General features: G+C 39.5%; 1 protein-coding gene across 1 annotated transcript; it reads right to left on the minus strand.

Annotated features, from left to right (window-relative positions):
• Positions 1-16096: 16096 nt before the first annotated feature.
• On the minus strand, positions 16097-16441 carry LOC104399582 (Sjoegren syndrome nuclear autoantigen 1 homolog). Its single transcript, XM_010011001.1, has one exon. It carries the CDS (start codon positions 16439-16441, stop codon positions 16097-16099), a length of 345 nt encoding a protein of 114 aa, XP_010009303.1.
• Positions 16442-16928: the final 487 nt, after the last annotated feature.

The following is a 16928-nucleotide window of genomic DNA, read 5'->3' on the forward strand; positions in this document are numbered from 1 at the left end:
GACATATTTTGTGTTGCAAAACAACATGTTGCAATGATGAAAAATAACCTGAATACTCCCATCCAATTAACTCCAAAGGGTTTTCCACCTGGAAATGCTCCATTTAAAAGATCAGTTTAGTTTGCATCACACATCAAACCTAAGTGTTTGTTGGGGTTTACATTCATACACATATTGACAGCTGTTCACAGAGGAAGCTGAGAGGGGAAACTGTGAAGAAGTTGACTTTTATGACAGATTATCTTTTTCTGGTTATCAGACAAGAAGTGTATTTTATTAATAGCTACCATCTTGATGAGCAGTTTCTTCAGAATGGGCAACTCTACAGGCTTCGCTGCCAATCTGCTCTTTTCACCGTACCTGCTGTTCCTTCCAGTTCATGTTAAAGGTAAAGTAGAATTTAGAAAATAAACATTTTCATCAAAGCGTTCAATCAGAATTTAAAAAGCTTTCAGAACATAACTCTGAGATAATGAGAATTTAATATAGCGTATCTGACAGGAACCCAGGACACCACAGTGCTTCACTTCAGCTGACAGCAGCTAAGCATCTTTGTTTTAAACTATAGCTGGAATGGAGCCGTGGAACACAGATGAAAAACTGGATCTGAATTTCCTCAAAGTTCAGTGTGCGCTTTGGGTCCATGACAAAGATAAGTTTGGAGCTAGATTTTAATCTAAACTGATCTGACATGTCGAGGGTTGCGAGTCAAATGTTTACCCTGTGGAATGTAAAAAGGCAGGCACCGCAATGCCATGGTTTTATAGTTGACTGCAAAGATTTAGTGTGTCTGTTTTTTTCTTGTAATGCTTGATTTTCAGACAACTGAGAGGTCATCCAGACATCAACTGCTCCTGCAGCAGCAAAAATCCTCTTGAAGTTGTTACCTCGTTTTTCTCCCAGATCCAGACAACTGGGTTATTGGAATGCAGAAAATGTGGAGTTGTTTAGGCGAGCGATGATGCAAACACTAAGCAGCGAGCCCCGGAAGGCAGAGCTGTGGCAGAGGGGATGACAAAGACAGGCACTGTCACTGCTGAGACGAGTTCAGTATAGAAAAATGTTTCTGGAATGCATACAGGATTCCTCATCCCCGGCTCATTGTTCGGGAGCTTAGATCAGTATCGCTGCAGCAAAGATTCCCAATGAGCTGAAACAAAACCACACATGAATTCACGGGAGCGTTGCCATTCAAGAGCACGCATTTCCCAGTTAAATGAAGGTCAGTCATAAATTACATATCTGATTCCCTCAGGATTTCTCTCTCTTACTCTGTTTTGGCAATTTAAGACCCCTTTGATATTTGAGCAAGGCCTTTCCCTTTGCACATCTGATCTTGATTATGGTTTATGGCAATGGTAATTCTTTACCTCCCCACGGCAGCAATTTTGAAAGAGAGAAGGAAGGCAAGCACAGTATGATTGTTTAGGAGAGAGGCACACTGGACAGTGTTTCCACCATTTCTCCATTTTATAGCTGTGTCTCTTCCCCATGGATCGCCCTTGCACACAGCAGCACAAACATTGAGCAATTCCTATGGGAATTCCCCATGTCCGTCAGTGAGATCACTGTGTCTGGAGACAGAAAAAGCAGGTTGCGTATTTACATATTGGAACACTGAGTTATGAAAGATAAAGCTGTGGTTTGGATAGGTTTTTAGATGCTTTCTGTTTCCAGGTGAACATGGAGTAACCAGGTATCAATAAGCACCAAAGCTTTTCTTCTGGCTGCAAAGCAGAGTGGCCAGGGCTCAGGGGTTGCCTTCCTCGCTGCTCTCCTGCCTTACAAAATGAAGGGGAATGTTCTTGCTCAGTTTCTGGAATGCAACTTTGTAAAAGGAGGGTAGATTTCCACATGGATCAACTTTGTGCCAGTCAGAATTGCTTATCTGCTAAGCCAAAAATACACTGAAGCTTTGCATGAGGGAAGGGGTGGGTGAAACTGGGTCCTGCACAGCTTTTCCATGTATGCAAAAGACAGAGGCAAATGTTCCAGCTGAGAGTATGTTGAGAGCATTTGAGACAATGTGAAGGCAGTAGAAAATGCTTGATGCTGATTTGCTTTTTCCTGTGGGTGGTATAAGGCATTGTGTTACAGGCAATTAAAATTGCAGCAAGATTTTTCATGTCAGTTTGTAATATGTAACTTCATTCTTTCATTGCTTTCACTTCACTGGCTTTGTTTTACCATCAACTCCTTGGGTTCATTGAGGCTTTGGACGAAGTTTGCAATGTGGAAGGCTACTAAATAGAAATAACTGTTCTTGAAACTGTGGCACCACCAATCTACTTCCAAACAAAAAATACTCTTATAGTCTTGGGGAGGAATGTACAGAAAGATTTAATTGCCTTCCAGGCACTACAGACACCGTCCTGTTAGCAAAGACCAGCGTCGGGTACAGTTGTTTCGTAAAGACGACCACAAACATTGCACTGGAAAGTGCAGGCAGCTGGCAACTTGTGGACGTTTGGTGTTTGACTCTAGTGCCTGGCAGAAACACAACCAGCAGAATTGACAGTGATCTTTGTTTATTTTGTTTGCTTGTATAACACATTTTAAAAGCTTAAATGTATTTTTAGATATGTCTACATGCATTTCAAATGGGTCTTAATAGAACTCTGCGGGTATACACTATGTTTTACCATGAAGATACCAAAGAAATGAGATGAACAAAGGATACTCATAACATTTTCCCTGGAAGAAAAAAAAGTTTCCTCACTCCTCATATACAAGCCTTTTGTAAAAGTAATGCAAAACTTCCACAGTGTAGGAGAGGAACAAAGCTGTACTGGATTTCCCTATTCCAGTGACACAGCAAACTTGCTCGCGGAGCGTTTTATAAGCCAAAATTTCCACTTAGCTAATGGTAAGGAAGGGTCCAAGATGAGATTTTCCCCCTTCCTTTATTACTTAAACCAAACTTTGAGTATTAACTTGGAACACACAACTTGGTGAAGTACACCACATGAAGGGAAAAAGTGTTTAATGAATATGTCTGTACATTTTCACTGCGGTGCAAAGGTTGAAGAGTCAGCTGGGGGCCCTCCAGCCTGCCTGGGGCAGCTGGGGGTGAGAGCGTGAGCCGGTGGGGAGGCCCAGCACTGGGCTGCCAGCAGTGGGTGGGTGCCCAGCCTTGCTTGAGAGGCGAGCGCTGCACAAGGAGAGCTCTCCTTCACTGTGTCCTTCTCTCATAAATCCACCTCATTATCCTAATGAGGAGAGCTGCGTCCCTCTGCTGCAAGCCTTGCTGCTTTACAGAAAGGGGAAGTAAATAAAAAGGAACAATGTTGGCTGCTGCTGCAGGAGGGACACAGGGAAGGAGAACAATAGTCCTGACCCTCCTCCCTGCCACCACCCTGTTAGGAGGGAAGAAGCAGGATGGCTTTATGCACACCCCTGGAGTTACTCCAGATCAGAACTGAAATCCAAGGCTGGACTCGTCAGCATCTGCTTAAGGAAAAAGCAATTAAAATAGAGGGCAGAGGCATGTTGTTTTCAAGGCTCTAAGAGATAATGTTGCTAAGGAAAGAATAGGATGGGATACAAGGCTTTGCAATCTCTGAATAACTAACACACTATAAACACTGACCTGAGCTCTAATAGCAGGATCAAGTCTTACCTTTATTATTTATGCCTTTGCATTTTTTTTTTTTTTTTGGAGTAAAAAGGCAGATTTTGGTTTTTAAGTTAAAGCTTTACAAATTTCTCTCTTAAAACACATATTTGGGTTCATTTTCTTGCTCTTCTATTAGTTTAAATCTTCCCGTAAGCATGAAAACTAGAAACTTGTTTTTCTGTAATGAAATCTTAGATTCTCATTTACTACATGAACTGGGGTGGCTGAAACTCTTAAGGAAACTACAAACTACCATAAGATTTATTATTAAAAAAATTAAAGTCAAAATTAGGTGCAGCCCTACTCATTGTTTTCTTTAGTTTTGTCATGTTCCCTCTTATTGTCCCCTCTGTGATGACTGACACAAATCATTCAGGTCTAGGTTGCATATTATGATAAACACAAAGCCTTCTTTATATTGTTTAGGCCAAACTAAAAGCATTTCTCAAGAATAATTGTGGAATGGCATCAAAATTCATCTTCATTTGCTGAGGATTTAATTATTTCTATTATTCCTATAAATTATTCTTCATGGTAGATACTAAAATTATGTTTTTTAATAAAAAACATTTGAAAAACTGTACCACGTGCCCGTTCGTGTGACGCTCTCAGGAAAATTCCTCTGGATGTTCTCAGCAGCTTACCCTCTCTTTTTCAGTGTCAGTTTTACTGAAATCATCTTCCTCCTGCTCTCTATACAGTGTACTTCTGTCATTAGCACCAGTTTGATAAATTATTCCATTTCTAAATCCCATCTTTAGTCTCCAGATAGATCATGTGATATTTTTGGCCTTTCAGACTCCAAATAAAGCTCTGTTAAGTATTAAAAAACCCTTCTCTTACGTCATCTTCCCATTTACCTTTCCTGTACTCATTTCCATGAGCTAAATATATTCTGATGTTAAGAGATCCCTTAGACCCTCTTTCAGCCCTGAAATTTCTTGTTCCTCTAACGTTCCCAATTCTGGAAAGCATCATGCCAGGCTGGTATTTCTTCTGGCAGCAGAAAGGCCATGTACTGGACGTGCTTTCTCCCAGGAATCTGCAACCTTTCCCCCCCCTGCCATCCTGTGGGGCTTCCAGCTTCTGCTGGCCTGGAAGCTCCAGAGCTCAGTCTTCAAACCATACCTTGCTCCATGACACCTGCACAGCACATTTGGGCTAGTCTGGAAGGAGCTTCCCTGACACATCTGAGTAAGACATAGCGACTGGAGAAAGCTGGGTGAAGTTGTTGAAGATAGAGATGAATTTAAATATTTGCGTAAAGCAAGCAAGTTGTGTGCTATAGCACCTACAAGCACAGGTTACAAGAATGCCCTCTTAAAGCCATCATAATTGCATCTTATTTGATTAAAGTATAACATGGGGTGAAATTTTCTACAGGACTTCAACCATGACCAGCTTCTAGCATTCAAAAAGAGATATCAGGCCAAGCACAAAGTGTGAGACTGTCGTTAATGTCATGAAAAAGATCCAGAATTCTTCATATTTGCATTTCTGGGCCTTTCATGTTTACTAGATTTTGTAGTTCAAGCTTTTCTTTACAAAAAAAAGAAATATAAATTCAAACGGGAAGAACAACAAAGAAAATGCCTTGATTTCAGGAGCCAGGCCTCTGAGAAATGCACCAAGAATCTTGAATCTTAAAGTCCAGAGCATTAGCAAGCAGACCACAAGAGTCTCTAACTTTTAATAAACCTTGCGGTATAAAATCCTATTGGGCACTTATTTAATTCTCATAATTATCTCAAAACTCATTGCAAAATTTTAAAATGAGTTTTGTTACCTTCTTTGCTACCATACAGGCCTCAGCACTACAGTGAGAACTTACAGATGTAGAAATTAAACACTCCAAATTCCAGTAACACTGCACAGCTACTTCAGTTGGTTTTAGGGGCTTTGCTCATGCTAATGAGATTAGTTTAGCTACAAATTGAATCATAATTTCACGATTTAACAGAATCCCAATGTAGGAGAGGTAGCATCAAATAGCTTGGGCAGCATATGCACCCCCCCATATATTGTAGAACCAAGAAGAGACTCCCAAGTCCTTCTGACTGCCTCACTGTTAGCCTGCCTGGCGTGTTTCTGTATGGCACACGTTGCCTTCATCTTCATTTATTTAATCACTTGCTCTCTCCTAGCTCCCACATGGCCCCTTGTCCCATGGCCCTTGCAAAACCAACTGGCACATGCATGTGTGGTGGGAATGACTGGCTTGGGAAATGGAGGCTGTGCTTGCCCTGAGCATCCAGGCTCTGAACATGTACTACACTTAAAATCTCTCCTGGATGGGATTATCCAGGAAATGTACTGGTAGCCAAACAAATTAATTTTGGTGTGCCTTTAGAACATTTGTCTGTGCTTTCCCACCAAACATCCAAATGCAGAAGTTACTTACAAATGTACATGCAAGGTGATAGGGAAAGTTTTAATTTAAGTTCACAGAAGTCAAATTACACCTCGCTGCATTTGGTCACTGCTGACTTCACCAACACCTAAAACTATAAAATACATATTGATGTAATCTAAGTCAAAAGGGTCATCTCAATGTCTGAGAACCAAGCTTCACTCTAGCTACATCAGTGTAATAATACATGGCGTAATAATACATGGCATACTAAGGTGGTGAAAAGGACTTTTAACCAACCCTTACAGAGAAATTTCAATGTGCAATGCCTTATTAAGCTCATGTGAAAGAAAAAAAAAAACAAACCCCAAAACAAACAAAACCAACTAACTGGACAGGTCTGAGAAACAAATCCATGTTTTATAAGGCAGGACTTGCAACCAAGAAACTGCACAAAGGAGGGTAGCTACTGGAAGAGTAATTGGTTCACAATGACAAGCAAACTCAGCATTTTGTTGTTTCACCTTCCCCTTCAATGGAATTGGCTTTCCTTGGAGCAAATTATCCCATTTATTCATACCTTAAAAGAGAAAGAAAATTCTTCCCCTACTCAGCCCAGTAACGATGTAGGAGGGAGTGAATTAAAAAAAAAAAAAAAAAAAAAAAAAAAAAGCGCTCTCACTTGCAACCCTGCTCAATTCAGACCAAGGGCAGCAATTCTGTCCCTTTGTGCTTTTCTTCTGTTTGAGGGAGGCCAGTACCAGACACTGCTCTGCCCCAGGTTCTTTCACTACATTATCAGAAGTTTGCCTTTTCTTTGTCATCTTTGTCAGAGATGAAACCATGCATGCTAATAAAAGAAAACAGTTTGTCTGGTCTGGAGGAGTCAGTTTGTCACCAAGACTTTGCTATCAGTAAACAAAACCAGAAAACTTCATGCAAAACAGCAGGATTTTAGGCAGGGTGAAAATAACTGAGCTACTGTCCTGTTTCAAAAACTGTGTTTGCATTCAGTCACCCCAGACAGCAGGAAAACCAATTGTTGCCAAAAATGTTATAGAAGTCTGTGCAGACGCTGTTGGTACCCAGAGATTTCACAGCATGCAGACTTCTAATTGCCTCTCCTTCCTCTCTGCAGATGAAGGCATCTGGAATGTTTATCTCTAGTACACCTTACTGTGGAATAGATTGGTTTGTAAAAAAGAGCAGGATTACAAAGAAAATTGCTGAATACATACAATGTCTTGACATAACTTCTTACAAGTAGCCTTACTGTGAGCATACTCCACTCTATCTTAGGACATGTTTATTACTTTGCAATACAGGTCACATTCAGAACTTTCAAGAACTACACAGCTGACCTAAAACATCTACATCAATGAAATCACTGATCTGCAAGCTCCAGCATTATATTCCTTTCTCTTCTTCTTGAGTTACAGTCTTTTATCACAGCACAATCATTTCTGGAACAAACTCATGTTACTCTGCACACAGCCTTATACTAATTAAATTAGAGCATCCCATATAGACTTTCTTTATTTGCAGAAGACTATTAAGAAAGTCAGCATTTGCTAAGACAAGGATATTATCTTTGACAAACATAATATACTTCTTTAACCTCTGCAGTCTATCAGGAATTTCACATTCCATCCCTCACTTCAAGCTACAGGTCTTTTAGGGTGGGATTTTCATAGGATGAAACTCCTCTCACATCAGGTATCTTGTTTATCTACCATGTAATATTCTTATCCCATCCAACCATAACTTTTCTGGCACTATCAAACTGAATGAAAACTGTTTATTTTTGCAAACATTTTTTCCAAAGTGTGCCAAAACACATCTGGACAATATGAAGATATTGAAAGGATCTCTCACTCACCACCTGGAAGAGCAGCAGATTGGGATAACTAACAACACTGTAAGCAATGGCCTAGGAAATGGGGGCAATAAAAGCTGGGCAGCAGAAAGAGTTGGATAGGGCTACAAGTGAGGTTTTACACTGTAGCAAGACTGGGGGGGCTACTAAAAGCAGAGGGTGCACAACCTAATGTAAGTTGTTAATGACCAGCATATTTAAATCGTCCATGGTGACATGGTTTAGTGTGTGGTGTTCCTGCCCATAGCAGGGGGGTTGGAACTAGATGATCTTAAGGTCCTTTCCAACCCAAACCATTCTATGATTCTACATGCCATTACAGATGGACTAGAGTTCAGATCCTCCACTATATTTAAACACCAAGGAGCCTTGATATCTAGAAAACCCTTAAAAGGTGTTGGTACAAATACCTGTTGGTCTTACACAGACTAGCATAAGCTAATAAAAAGTCTTTTGAAAATGAGACCAAACAGCAGGTCTGTAAAGACAAGCTATCTGAACAAGTTTAGGCGTGTGAAAAGTAATTAGCAGCTATCATTAAAAGTTCTTTCTGTTCCTCAGACCCATCTCCTACAGTCAGTTCCCAAACACCTATGAGTAGGGGCTTGGAGAAGCAGGTCTGGGAAGCAAGAGTAGCTGCTCCGGAACTGGAATACATTGTCATGAGAGGCATATCCATGGAGAAATGAGTAATACTTCTAAATATTATCATGCCACTGCGTGTGATGTGAAGTGAGTAATAGCAAAAAAGTATGGAAGTAGTCATTTATATCTATCCCTTCTCCCAACACACAGGCTGAGGAAGCATAATCCAGTTGGTTTTTGTCAAACAACAAACAGGACACGAATCCCTGGGAAGCAGCCCAAGTCACAGCATTCGGTTGAGGCTGAAAAAGCAAAGCCTCCATTCTTAGATCTGTCCTTGATTTGAGACAGATTACTACCAAGCATCGCTGTTTATCAAGAGGGACGAAGATACTAACATTCTCTGTAAGATACATGGTAATTTGTTGATTGGAAGCTCTTGTTTATATATATATACATATATATATATATGTATGTATATACTCAGCATTTTAAAACAGTTTTAAAAATAAAACCAGCAATGGCATAAAACCAAATCTTGTTTCAGTTAAATTGCTGCTGTACAGGTTTCTTTCTGACATTCTCAAAGAAAACCCATATATGCACACGCACAACATGACTGTGTATGGCAGAGTGACACAGGAGGCCTCACTGGAATACTTCATTAAAAACCAACCAAACAAAAAACTGAAAGTACATTCTGAATTGAACAAGCAACACTTGTTGCAAATCATTTAAACTACTAAGAAGCACCACAAAAGTTGCAACTTGACTGAAGGACTAAACAGCACCTGATCAGGAGCTCCGCGTACTAAACAGTGAATACAAACCACTTAGAAGCTCAAGGGCTTCAGTGGAACTTGGGCATCTGTATTTTTCCCCTTGGCCACAGGTTTCTGAAATTGAACAACACAAATCTGAAGCAAAACCACCTTAGGCTTCAGAGAAAAGCCCTAAAAGGAACAGGATTTAAAAAAAAAAAAAAATTAAATAAATACCCTTCTCATGGAGTCATATCTAATGCTGCATGTCACCAAAAGACAGAACCCTGAGTTTCAAGAACAGAAACAGGTCACCCTTTTCTAGCAAGTCCAGTGACTCCTGTGTGCACAAAATCTCACAAGTGTGTCCACATGGTTGATTGCTTTTTGGCCAGGCAAATTAACCATTGCTGAGACCAACACTGTAGCAGCTACACTGCTTCTGGCTGTACCTGAGCTCGAATACTTTAAAATGACCTGCTTCCAATCAGGTTATCGCATTCCTTGTGACTGACACCTTTGACTGGGTTTTCTTTCTTTTTCAGCTTGCTTCAGTGCAACAGTAAACTATGACCATTATAATCCTTGGTTTCAATCTCACACCACTTTACCATGAGCCAAGCTAACAAAGATGCTCCTCTCTCACCACAGATGGGTGGTCTCTACCAGAACAGCAGCCCCTCTTCTGCTCCACACCCCCATGGGATGAAGTACTCATTATCTTCTTGCTAACAACAGTTCCTGAGGAAAGACCTTGGATTTGTCAGTTACAGCAAGTAATCACACCTAGTGTTGGATAGCAAACAGCACAAATCTCTAGCAGGATTTCTGTTACTAAATGAATACTGCATAAGAGTATGAAGAATTACTGCTAGTTTTTGTTTCCAAACACCTGACAGAGTATGATTCAGCCCTGAATACTAACTATATTGAAAAAAATCATGGGAGTCTGTCATGCTGATTTTCAACTCAGTGTTCTTACTGTACAAGGAAAAAGAGGCCTTAAAAAAACTAAAGCTTGCAAAATATGAAAAGGATTTTGTCTGCAGTTAAGACAAGCCCAACCAGAATGAGTCTCTAAGTTGAACTGACTTACTAATAATCATAAAACAACAAAAAGGAGATACTACAAATAATAATTTGATCTGATTCTGAATACAGATAGGGAGATTTGAAAACATTTTGGAAAGAGATTTGCTATTATTTTTACTACGCTCAACTAAAGCAACTATATGCAGTGGTTTAAAAAAAAAAAAGTAAGTTATAGATCTGTCATGGACTATGATGGAAATATTTTTTTTAACGTGTTCTCATATACCACATATAAATGGAAAAACCTCAAGAGCTCTCACTGGAGCATGAGAACCTATCTATGCATATGAAACTCAAAACATAACACCTATGAAGATTTAACTTTAAAATGCTCCATGACCAGTATATTCAGTATCATACTTTGAAAAATGTTTAAAAGTAAGTGTTAAAAATCGTTCAGGCTCTTACTTTGTTTTATAGTCTCTTCCTAACACTTCTGTCACCTTGAATTAGGCTGGCCACTGCAGGAAGCTGTGTGTCTGCCTCTAAAGAGATAATAAATGAGAACACTCAGCATTGTTATAAATCCTTCAGAGCCCAAGTTCACATATTCTATAAAACGCAAGTGGTGGCAAGCAGAGAGAGGAGAAGTCGTCCTACATAACTTCATATGCCTTGAAGTGAGGTGCAAGCAAAACTGAAGCTCCCACCACAGAAGTGGAATCATGATCAATCCTACCTCCGGAGTGTGATATGACTTTTCTCAAATGCCTTTTCTTCAAGATGATCTCTGTCTACAGGTGCTTATTCTCCTCCAATACAGATGAACCCTGTTCCAAGAGTAACATTTTCCCATTTATGATGTTCAAATTAAGCATACTTAAAAAATATTACCAGCTTTGAATGATGTAACAAGCAACAGGCTTGCTACAATCAAAATGCAGAGATCTGACATTATTTTTAATGCCACTGCTAAGATATCCAAGTTTGTACTAAAACTTACTAACTTACAGTAGCAGTCACTGCAGCATATTGATAATCTAATCATGCACAAATAGACAAAAAATAAAATACAGATTGTTCCATTCCACCAGATCTTGCAAATCTACTTTTGAAAGGACTACAAATGAGTGTTTTATTAGGCCCACTTCTCCTAACATCATATTACTGTAAAATCAGACTACAACACTAGACTACTTTTCACACAAATCCCATAAGCTAAAGCTATGAGTGATGTAATAATATACAGCTCCCTTTTCTGCAAATCTGAACCCCTCCAAGTTTTATTAACAGCTAACATGCAAGTTGTGACCTGCACACATCTGGTTTTCACAGCTAGATATTGAACGAAACTTCATCTGAAAACCAATTGAGGAAGACAACAATCAAGGACCACTCTGGGGCAACTGAAATCAAAGACATTTATAAAGCGGTTAAGGGGCAAAGAACAAAAGCCCCTCAAAATATTCCCAGTTCAAAAAAGGCTTGTAACAGTCACTGGAGAAGCAGACAGTGTGCTGGATGCCTCCCCTCCCCGCCCCATAACACTACAGCCAGTGACAAAACAATCAGTGCACAAACTAACCCAAAGGCTAATCTGTTCTTCCTCCAACAGAGAAAAAAAAAAATAGAAAAAAAAAGAGGATATAAATATCTATATTAAAAACACAAACATCCATCAAAACCAAAGCTAAATGAGCGCTCTGATTTTAGGTAAACTTGTCTAGCCATCTGTTAAAAAACCAACCAACACACAAAACTACACCTACTAACTCAAATTTATTTTAACAAGCAAGATCATTTAAGGAGTAATAGATACTGGTCTTCTCTGCAGGACTCTACACAATGAATTAACTGTAGACACTGGATCCTCTTGCTAACAATCCTCTGAATGTTCTTGTTCCAGAATTAAGAGTACCTTGTTCCAATTTAGCTTAATCCACTTAATCCATTTGGAGAGACATATGGATACCACAAGAGCTAGATGGAATTGATACTCAATTCTGAAACTGCAATCCAAGACCCAGTCATCTGGGTTTAGGTAATAGCTTGCTTCATTGTTTGAATGGGCAATTATTTGGCTGTTTGAAGATGTCTGGTCTTCCCGGTCTGAAGACTTCCTGGACCAAGGAAACACATCTTTTGCATCCACCAAGACTCAATGAATTGCCATCCTTCTGCCTAAAATCTCCAAGGCTTCTCCTAAAGTCTCACATAGAATGCATCTAATACACTGACAGGACTTAGGATTCTTTATAAGCCCCAGGTCATTCACCAATCACTTTTCAGAGGACATCTACCAGGATAAAACCCACTAGATTCTTTGTGAACTTGTCATTACACTTACCCAGCAAACAGGAGGCTCAGATTCCACATCCTCCAGCTGGAGCCAGCCACAGCACAGGCGAGCATACCAGTTTGCGGGGCCAGGAAGTAGTAAATGCAAGCAGAGGGAGCAAAATGTATGCTGCCTCTGTAGCTTACTTGTCAATGGATGTAAAGGAGGGGGAAAAGTCCAAACTTTGGGTGAACCTCAGGTTCTTTCTAAAATTGCATATATTTCGTAAGCAGGAACCACAGCTCACACCCCTTAATGCTCCAGTCTTCACAAACCAGGATGCTACATCCGTACATTCTCTTTAGGCTCTACCCCAGAAATTAGGGCCCACCTTAGTCCACTCACCTCCATTCCCGTTGAGGCGATCAGCAGAAACTGCCTGAAGGGAAGTACCTGAACTGAAGGGTAACTGCCTCTGCAGATACAGTTACAGATTGTGAGCAACTGCTTGTACATGCGACTTCACCTTGTGGTTTGTATTATCACCTCTACACAGAAAATTACTTCAACATACCACCCACAAGGTGGTTACCCTTTGGTAACCCCCAAACTCTATCATACATAACAAACTGAATTTATTTGTCAGGAGTCAACATTCAAATGTTTTGAAAAACCTGTTGATACCAGAGTTGTACATGCTGATAATGATCACCTCTCCTCCAGTTATGTGCTGTTATTTGGAAATGTGGTGGAGGCATCACTAAACAAGTTCAGGAAATCAGACCAGTGCTCCAGATGCATTTCACTGGAGCTTTGAATCAAGCACAGGTCATAGTTTCAAGAACTGTCTCCTCACATACCAGACACCCAACACAGCACTTTAGCTTAGGCACTGTAATTTGGTAACCTGAATTTCTGTCATTAAGGCTCCTAGAGTTTAAGCACTCAAGTAAATTTCTTGATCTAACACAAAGTGTCATTTAAAATCAATATAAAAAACAAAGTCAGGAATAAATGCTTTAAGTATATAACCTGACTTATCTCAGGCAAATTTTCCCTTGCAGTCTAGCCCTGTGGAGCTGCTGTAATCTGCAAATTATCATTTCTGTTCTAACAATATTGTGTACTAATTTAGTTTGCATGTATTCTATTCTAAACAAACTGAAGCTGTTTAAGAAAAACTATTTATAACAAGATTTATACTACCTGAAAAAGGTTTACCACTTCAATAAAAAGACACGGTAAGTTCATTTGGGTTAATACAAATATAAGAGCTATTCTTGAGTAACAACTGCAGGCGCGTTTCCTGCACAACTGCCACACTTATGAGTCCTTCTACAAATAGGCAAACCCTAGGTACATGCTATTATTGCTCTCCATTTGTGAATCTCAATTTAAACAGAAATTTTACAGGTTGGCATCACTAAATGGAATTCTAACAGCATTCCAACTTTTTATTTGAAAGTTGGCAGGCCCTGGTATGTTACATAGCCAACAGTTACATTTTTCCCCCCCTTAGTTTTCTAACATAAAAACCAAAACAATCCATCTCCAGTATTTTAGTTTTGAAACTGTAATAGCCACACTTAGATGTAATAATGGTCACAAAGTAGATTTCCCTAAAAACTTACAAGACTTCTCTTACAATGCTACTTTTAACAGCTACGTCAACAAGAAGAGGCATTATTCATAATATATGAATCTAAGGCAAACAAACCTGTAATTTTTGCCTGAGATTAATAAGACAATAACTGTGCTGTTCTGTACAAATGAGTGCTCTAAATGAGCTTTCTACATCTTTTTTCCACATAGACAATTTCAAGTTCCTTTCCAGATAAGAAACAGCAGTTTACATAGGTAATTCATTAAAAAACAAAACAAAAACAAACCAAAAAAAAAAAACCAACCAAACAAAAAAATCTTGCTCTTTACTTAATACCTTTTCCTGAGTCTTCCTTTTTGGATGTAAATTAGTCATTACTACCAGGCTAAGAGAAGAGAGTATGTCAAGAAACATCCAGTCCAACAAATCGCTTCTTTGCTACTAAAAAATACCAACATTTTTGTGTTTCATTTCAATATAAACGAGGTAGTCCTGAGTACTGTAGTACTACAACAACAGCAGTACCCCTGAGATTATCTGATTTTATCACCTCAGCATTACTTGAAGAAAACCACTGGAAATGGTATACAAGTAAACTGCTGATTAGCTCGTTCACACTAATCCCTGACATAGCATACAACCAGAAGAACATAAAATTTGCTCCATGCTATTGGTGAAAGGCTATTACTGAAACTATTAATATCTATGTACCCTTTGTACTTGCACCCGAGACACTGTTATCAAGTAAGGAGGTTACAATTGCACATCTTTCAATTTAGTTCATTGGTATAGAATGAAGATTCGACTGTAAGATACAGTTTAAAAATGAAGTTACTGCTATAACACATGAATGAGCAGGACAAAATGCACGTGTATACACACGCACACAGAGGTTTAGTAACTACTGGAAATAGAAAACAGGATTACACTGAGATTTCTGCTATGCTGTTGCCTCCTCCCTACTAAGTCCTATTTTAACCTCATCTGTAAGAATGCCTGACAGCTGCAAACTACTTCTAATCTCATTTCAACCTTTCATTTTTACGTATTTACCATCATTCCAAGTTATTCACTATTCCCCACAATCTTAGTACAATTATTTAACAGATCAGTATACAGCTAAAGGCCACTAAAAATCAGGTTTCCCAAAGTTCTATTATTTGCTTTTAGCTAAGATTATCTTCTTGGGCCTTATCTCTTAGTATTTTGATTGAACCCCTGCATTTTCTTCAGGACTTCTAGGAACTATTTAAAGACAGTCATCTTTTCCTTACCAGTAAGTGGATTAGTTAATTCGAGTTTACATGGTGTGGCTGCCTGCAGTGCTGTGTCCTTCATGATGGAGGCATGCACTTGCAGCAAACCCTGTCTTTCACTACAGTGTGCCCCCTTTCTAAACAAGGCTTTTGGGCATAGTTTCAGAAGATGCAGGAATCATATACAGTCTAAACATGTTCAGCCTCCATAACTTGCATTTATCATGTTTTCTCACCTTATCCTTCCATTAATCCAGGTAATTAAGAGATGATTGTAAACAGAGCTTATCTTTATGCATGCATCAGAACCAAACTCCAGACTCCTAGAGGAAGCTACCTGATCTACTTTCATCCATCAGTTTTCAATCAAATGGGAATTCACTGGTAGCCATCCAAAACTGACCAATAAAAAAAAAAAAAAAAAAAAAAAAAAGGTATTTTTTCCCCTCTCTTCAGAACAGCCTCGAAGCATCACCATACCAAAACTGAAAGTCTCACATCTGCCTCAACTACCTATTTGCAATAAAGCTTTGTAGTTTTTAAATAATTTTTTTTTAAACAGCAAAAGACAACTTTATTTCATCTATTTTCTAGTGCCTTTAAAAACAGTAACAAAACATACAGAAAGGTTGGTAGAAAAATCCCTCTCTGCTTATACTGTTGTTGTAAAGTTCTGTGGCTAACCACACTTCTCACCTAGTGGAATTTTACCACTGTGGAGTCCAAACTTTTGACTGTTTCACGTTACAGTGGTTTTCAGTTCTGGTGTGTGCTTTAAGCTTCCCACCTCCTTCTTCAGGACATTAAGTAAAGTTCTAGAACTGTCCAAAATCTTCATGTAAGCAGCTTCAGTTTCAGCAAGAATTTTATCAAGCTCATTCCGTGAAGCTACCTTTTGGGCCAGATTTTCACATACACACTCCAATTGTTCACTCAGGACGTGGATTTCATGCTGGAGTTTATTTTTTTCCTCTTCTGCTTGCTGGATTTGCTTGTTCAGTTCTTCTTTTTGCATACACAAATCTTCAATGCATTTCACGAGTTCATTATTGTAACCCTGAAGAACAGCTCCCTGCTGAGTCATCCTCCCAGAGCTCTGCCACTGCTCCCTGAAGTCCCCTCTCAGCAACAGCCTCCTGCGCTCTAAAGACCAAACCAAAAACCACACAACAACAACGAACAAAAAACGGAAAGAAAAATTCTGTAAGAGAGTTACCATGAACAGTGCTATGCTAGCAAAGATAGAGGTTAAAAAGCCGCATCTCTTCCTTTTTCAGGAAGGGTGCAGGACAAAATGGGGCATCTACACCTTTACTGAAGGCTCGTCTCCGCTGTGATACCTTCACGGCAATACTCCAGAACCGAAATACCGCTATATGTTTTGTAACACCATAATACCACTCTGAACAGAACGTTACATCTGACTTCAAGGATTTGGTCGGAGACAACTTAATGACCCTTTCCCCAGAGACGCCTCAGCAGTCACCAGCCCGATGCCCTCGGCCTCTAATGAAGGGGGATCTTCCTCGCACACTGATCGCCAGCCACCGCTCTCCCCAGCAGAGCCCGGG

This window comes from Nestor notabilis, unplaced genomic scaffold, assembly GCF_000696875.1.
Source record: "Nestor notabilis isolate BGI_N333 unplaced genomic scaffold, ASM69687v1 scaffold32393, whole genome shotgun sequence".
NCBI lineage: Eukaryota > Metazoa > Chordata > Aves > Psittaciformes > Psittacidae > Nestor > Nestor notabilis.

Excerpts from the sequence above, each read along its gene's own strand:
- LOC104399582 (XM_010011001.1), bottom strand. The coding sequence starts at position 16,441 with ATGACTCAGCAGGGAGCTGTTCTTCAGGGTTACAATAATGAACTCGTG.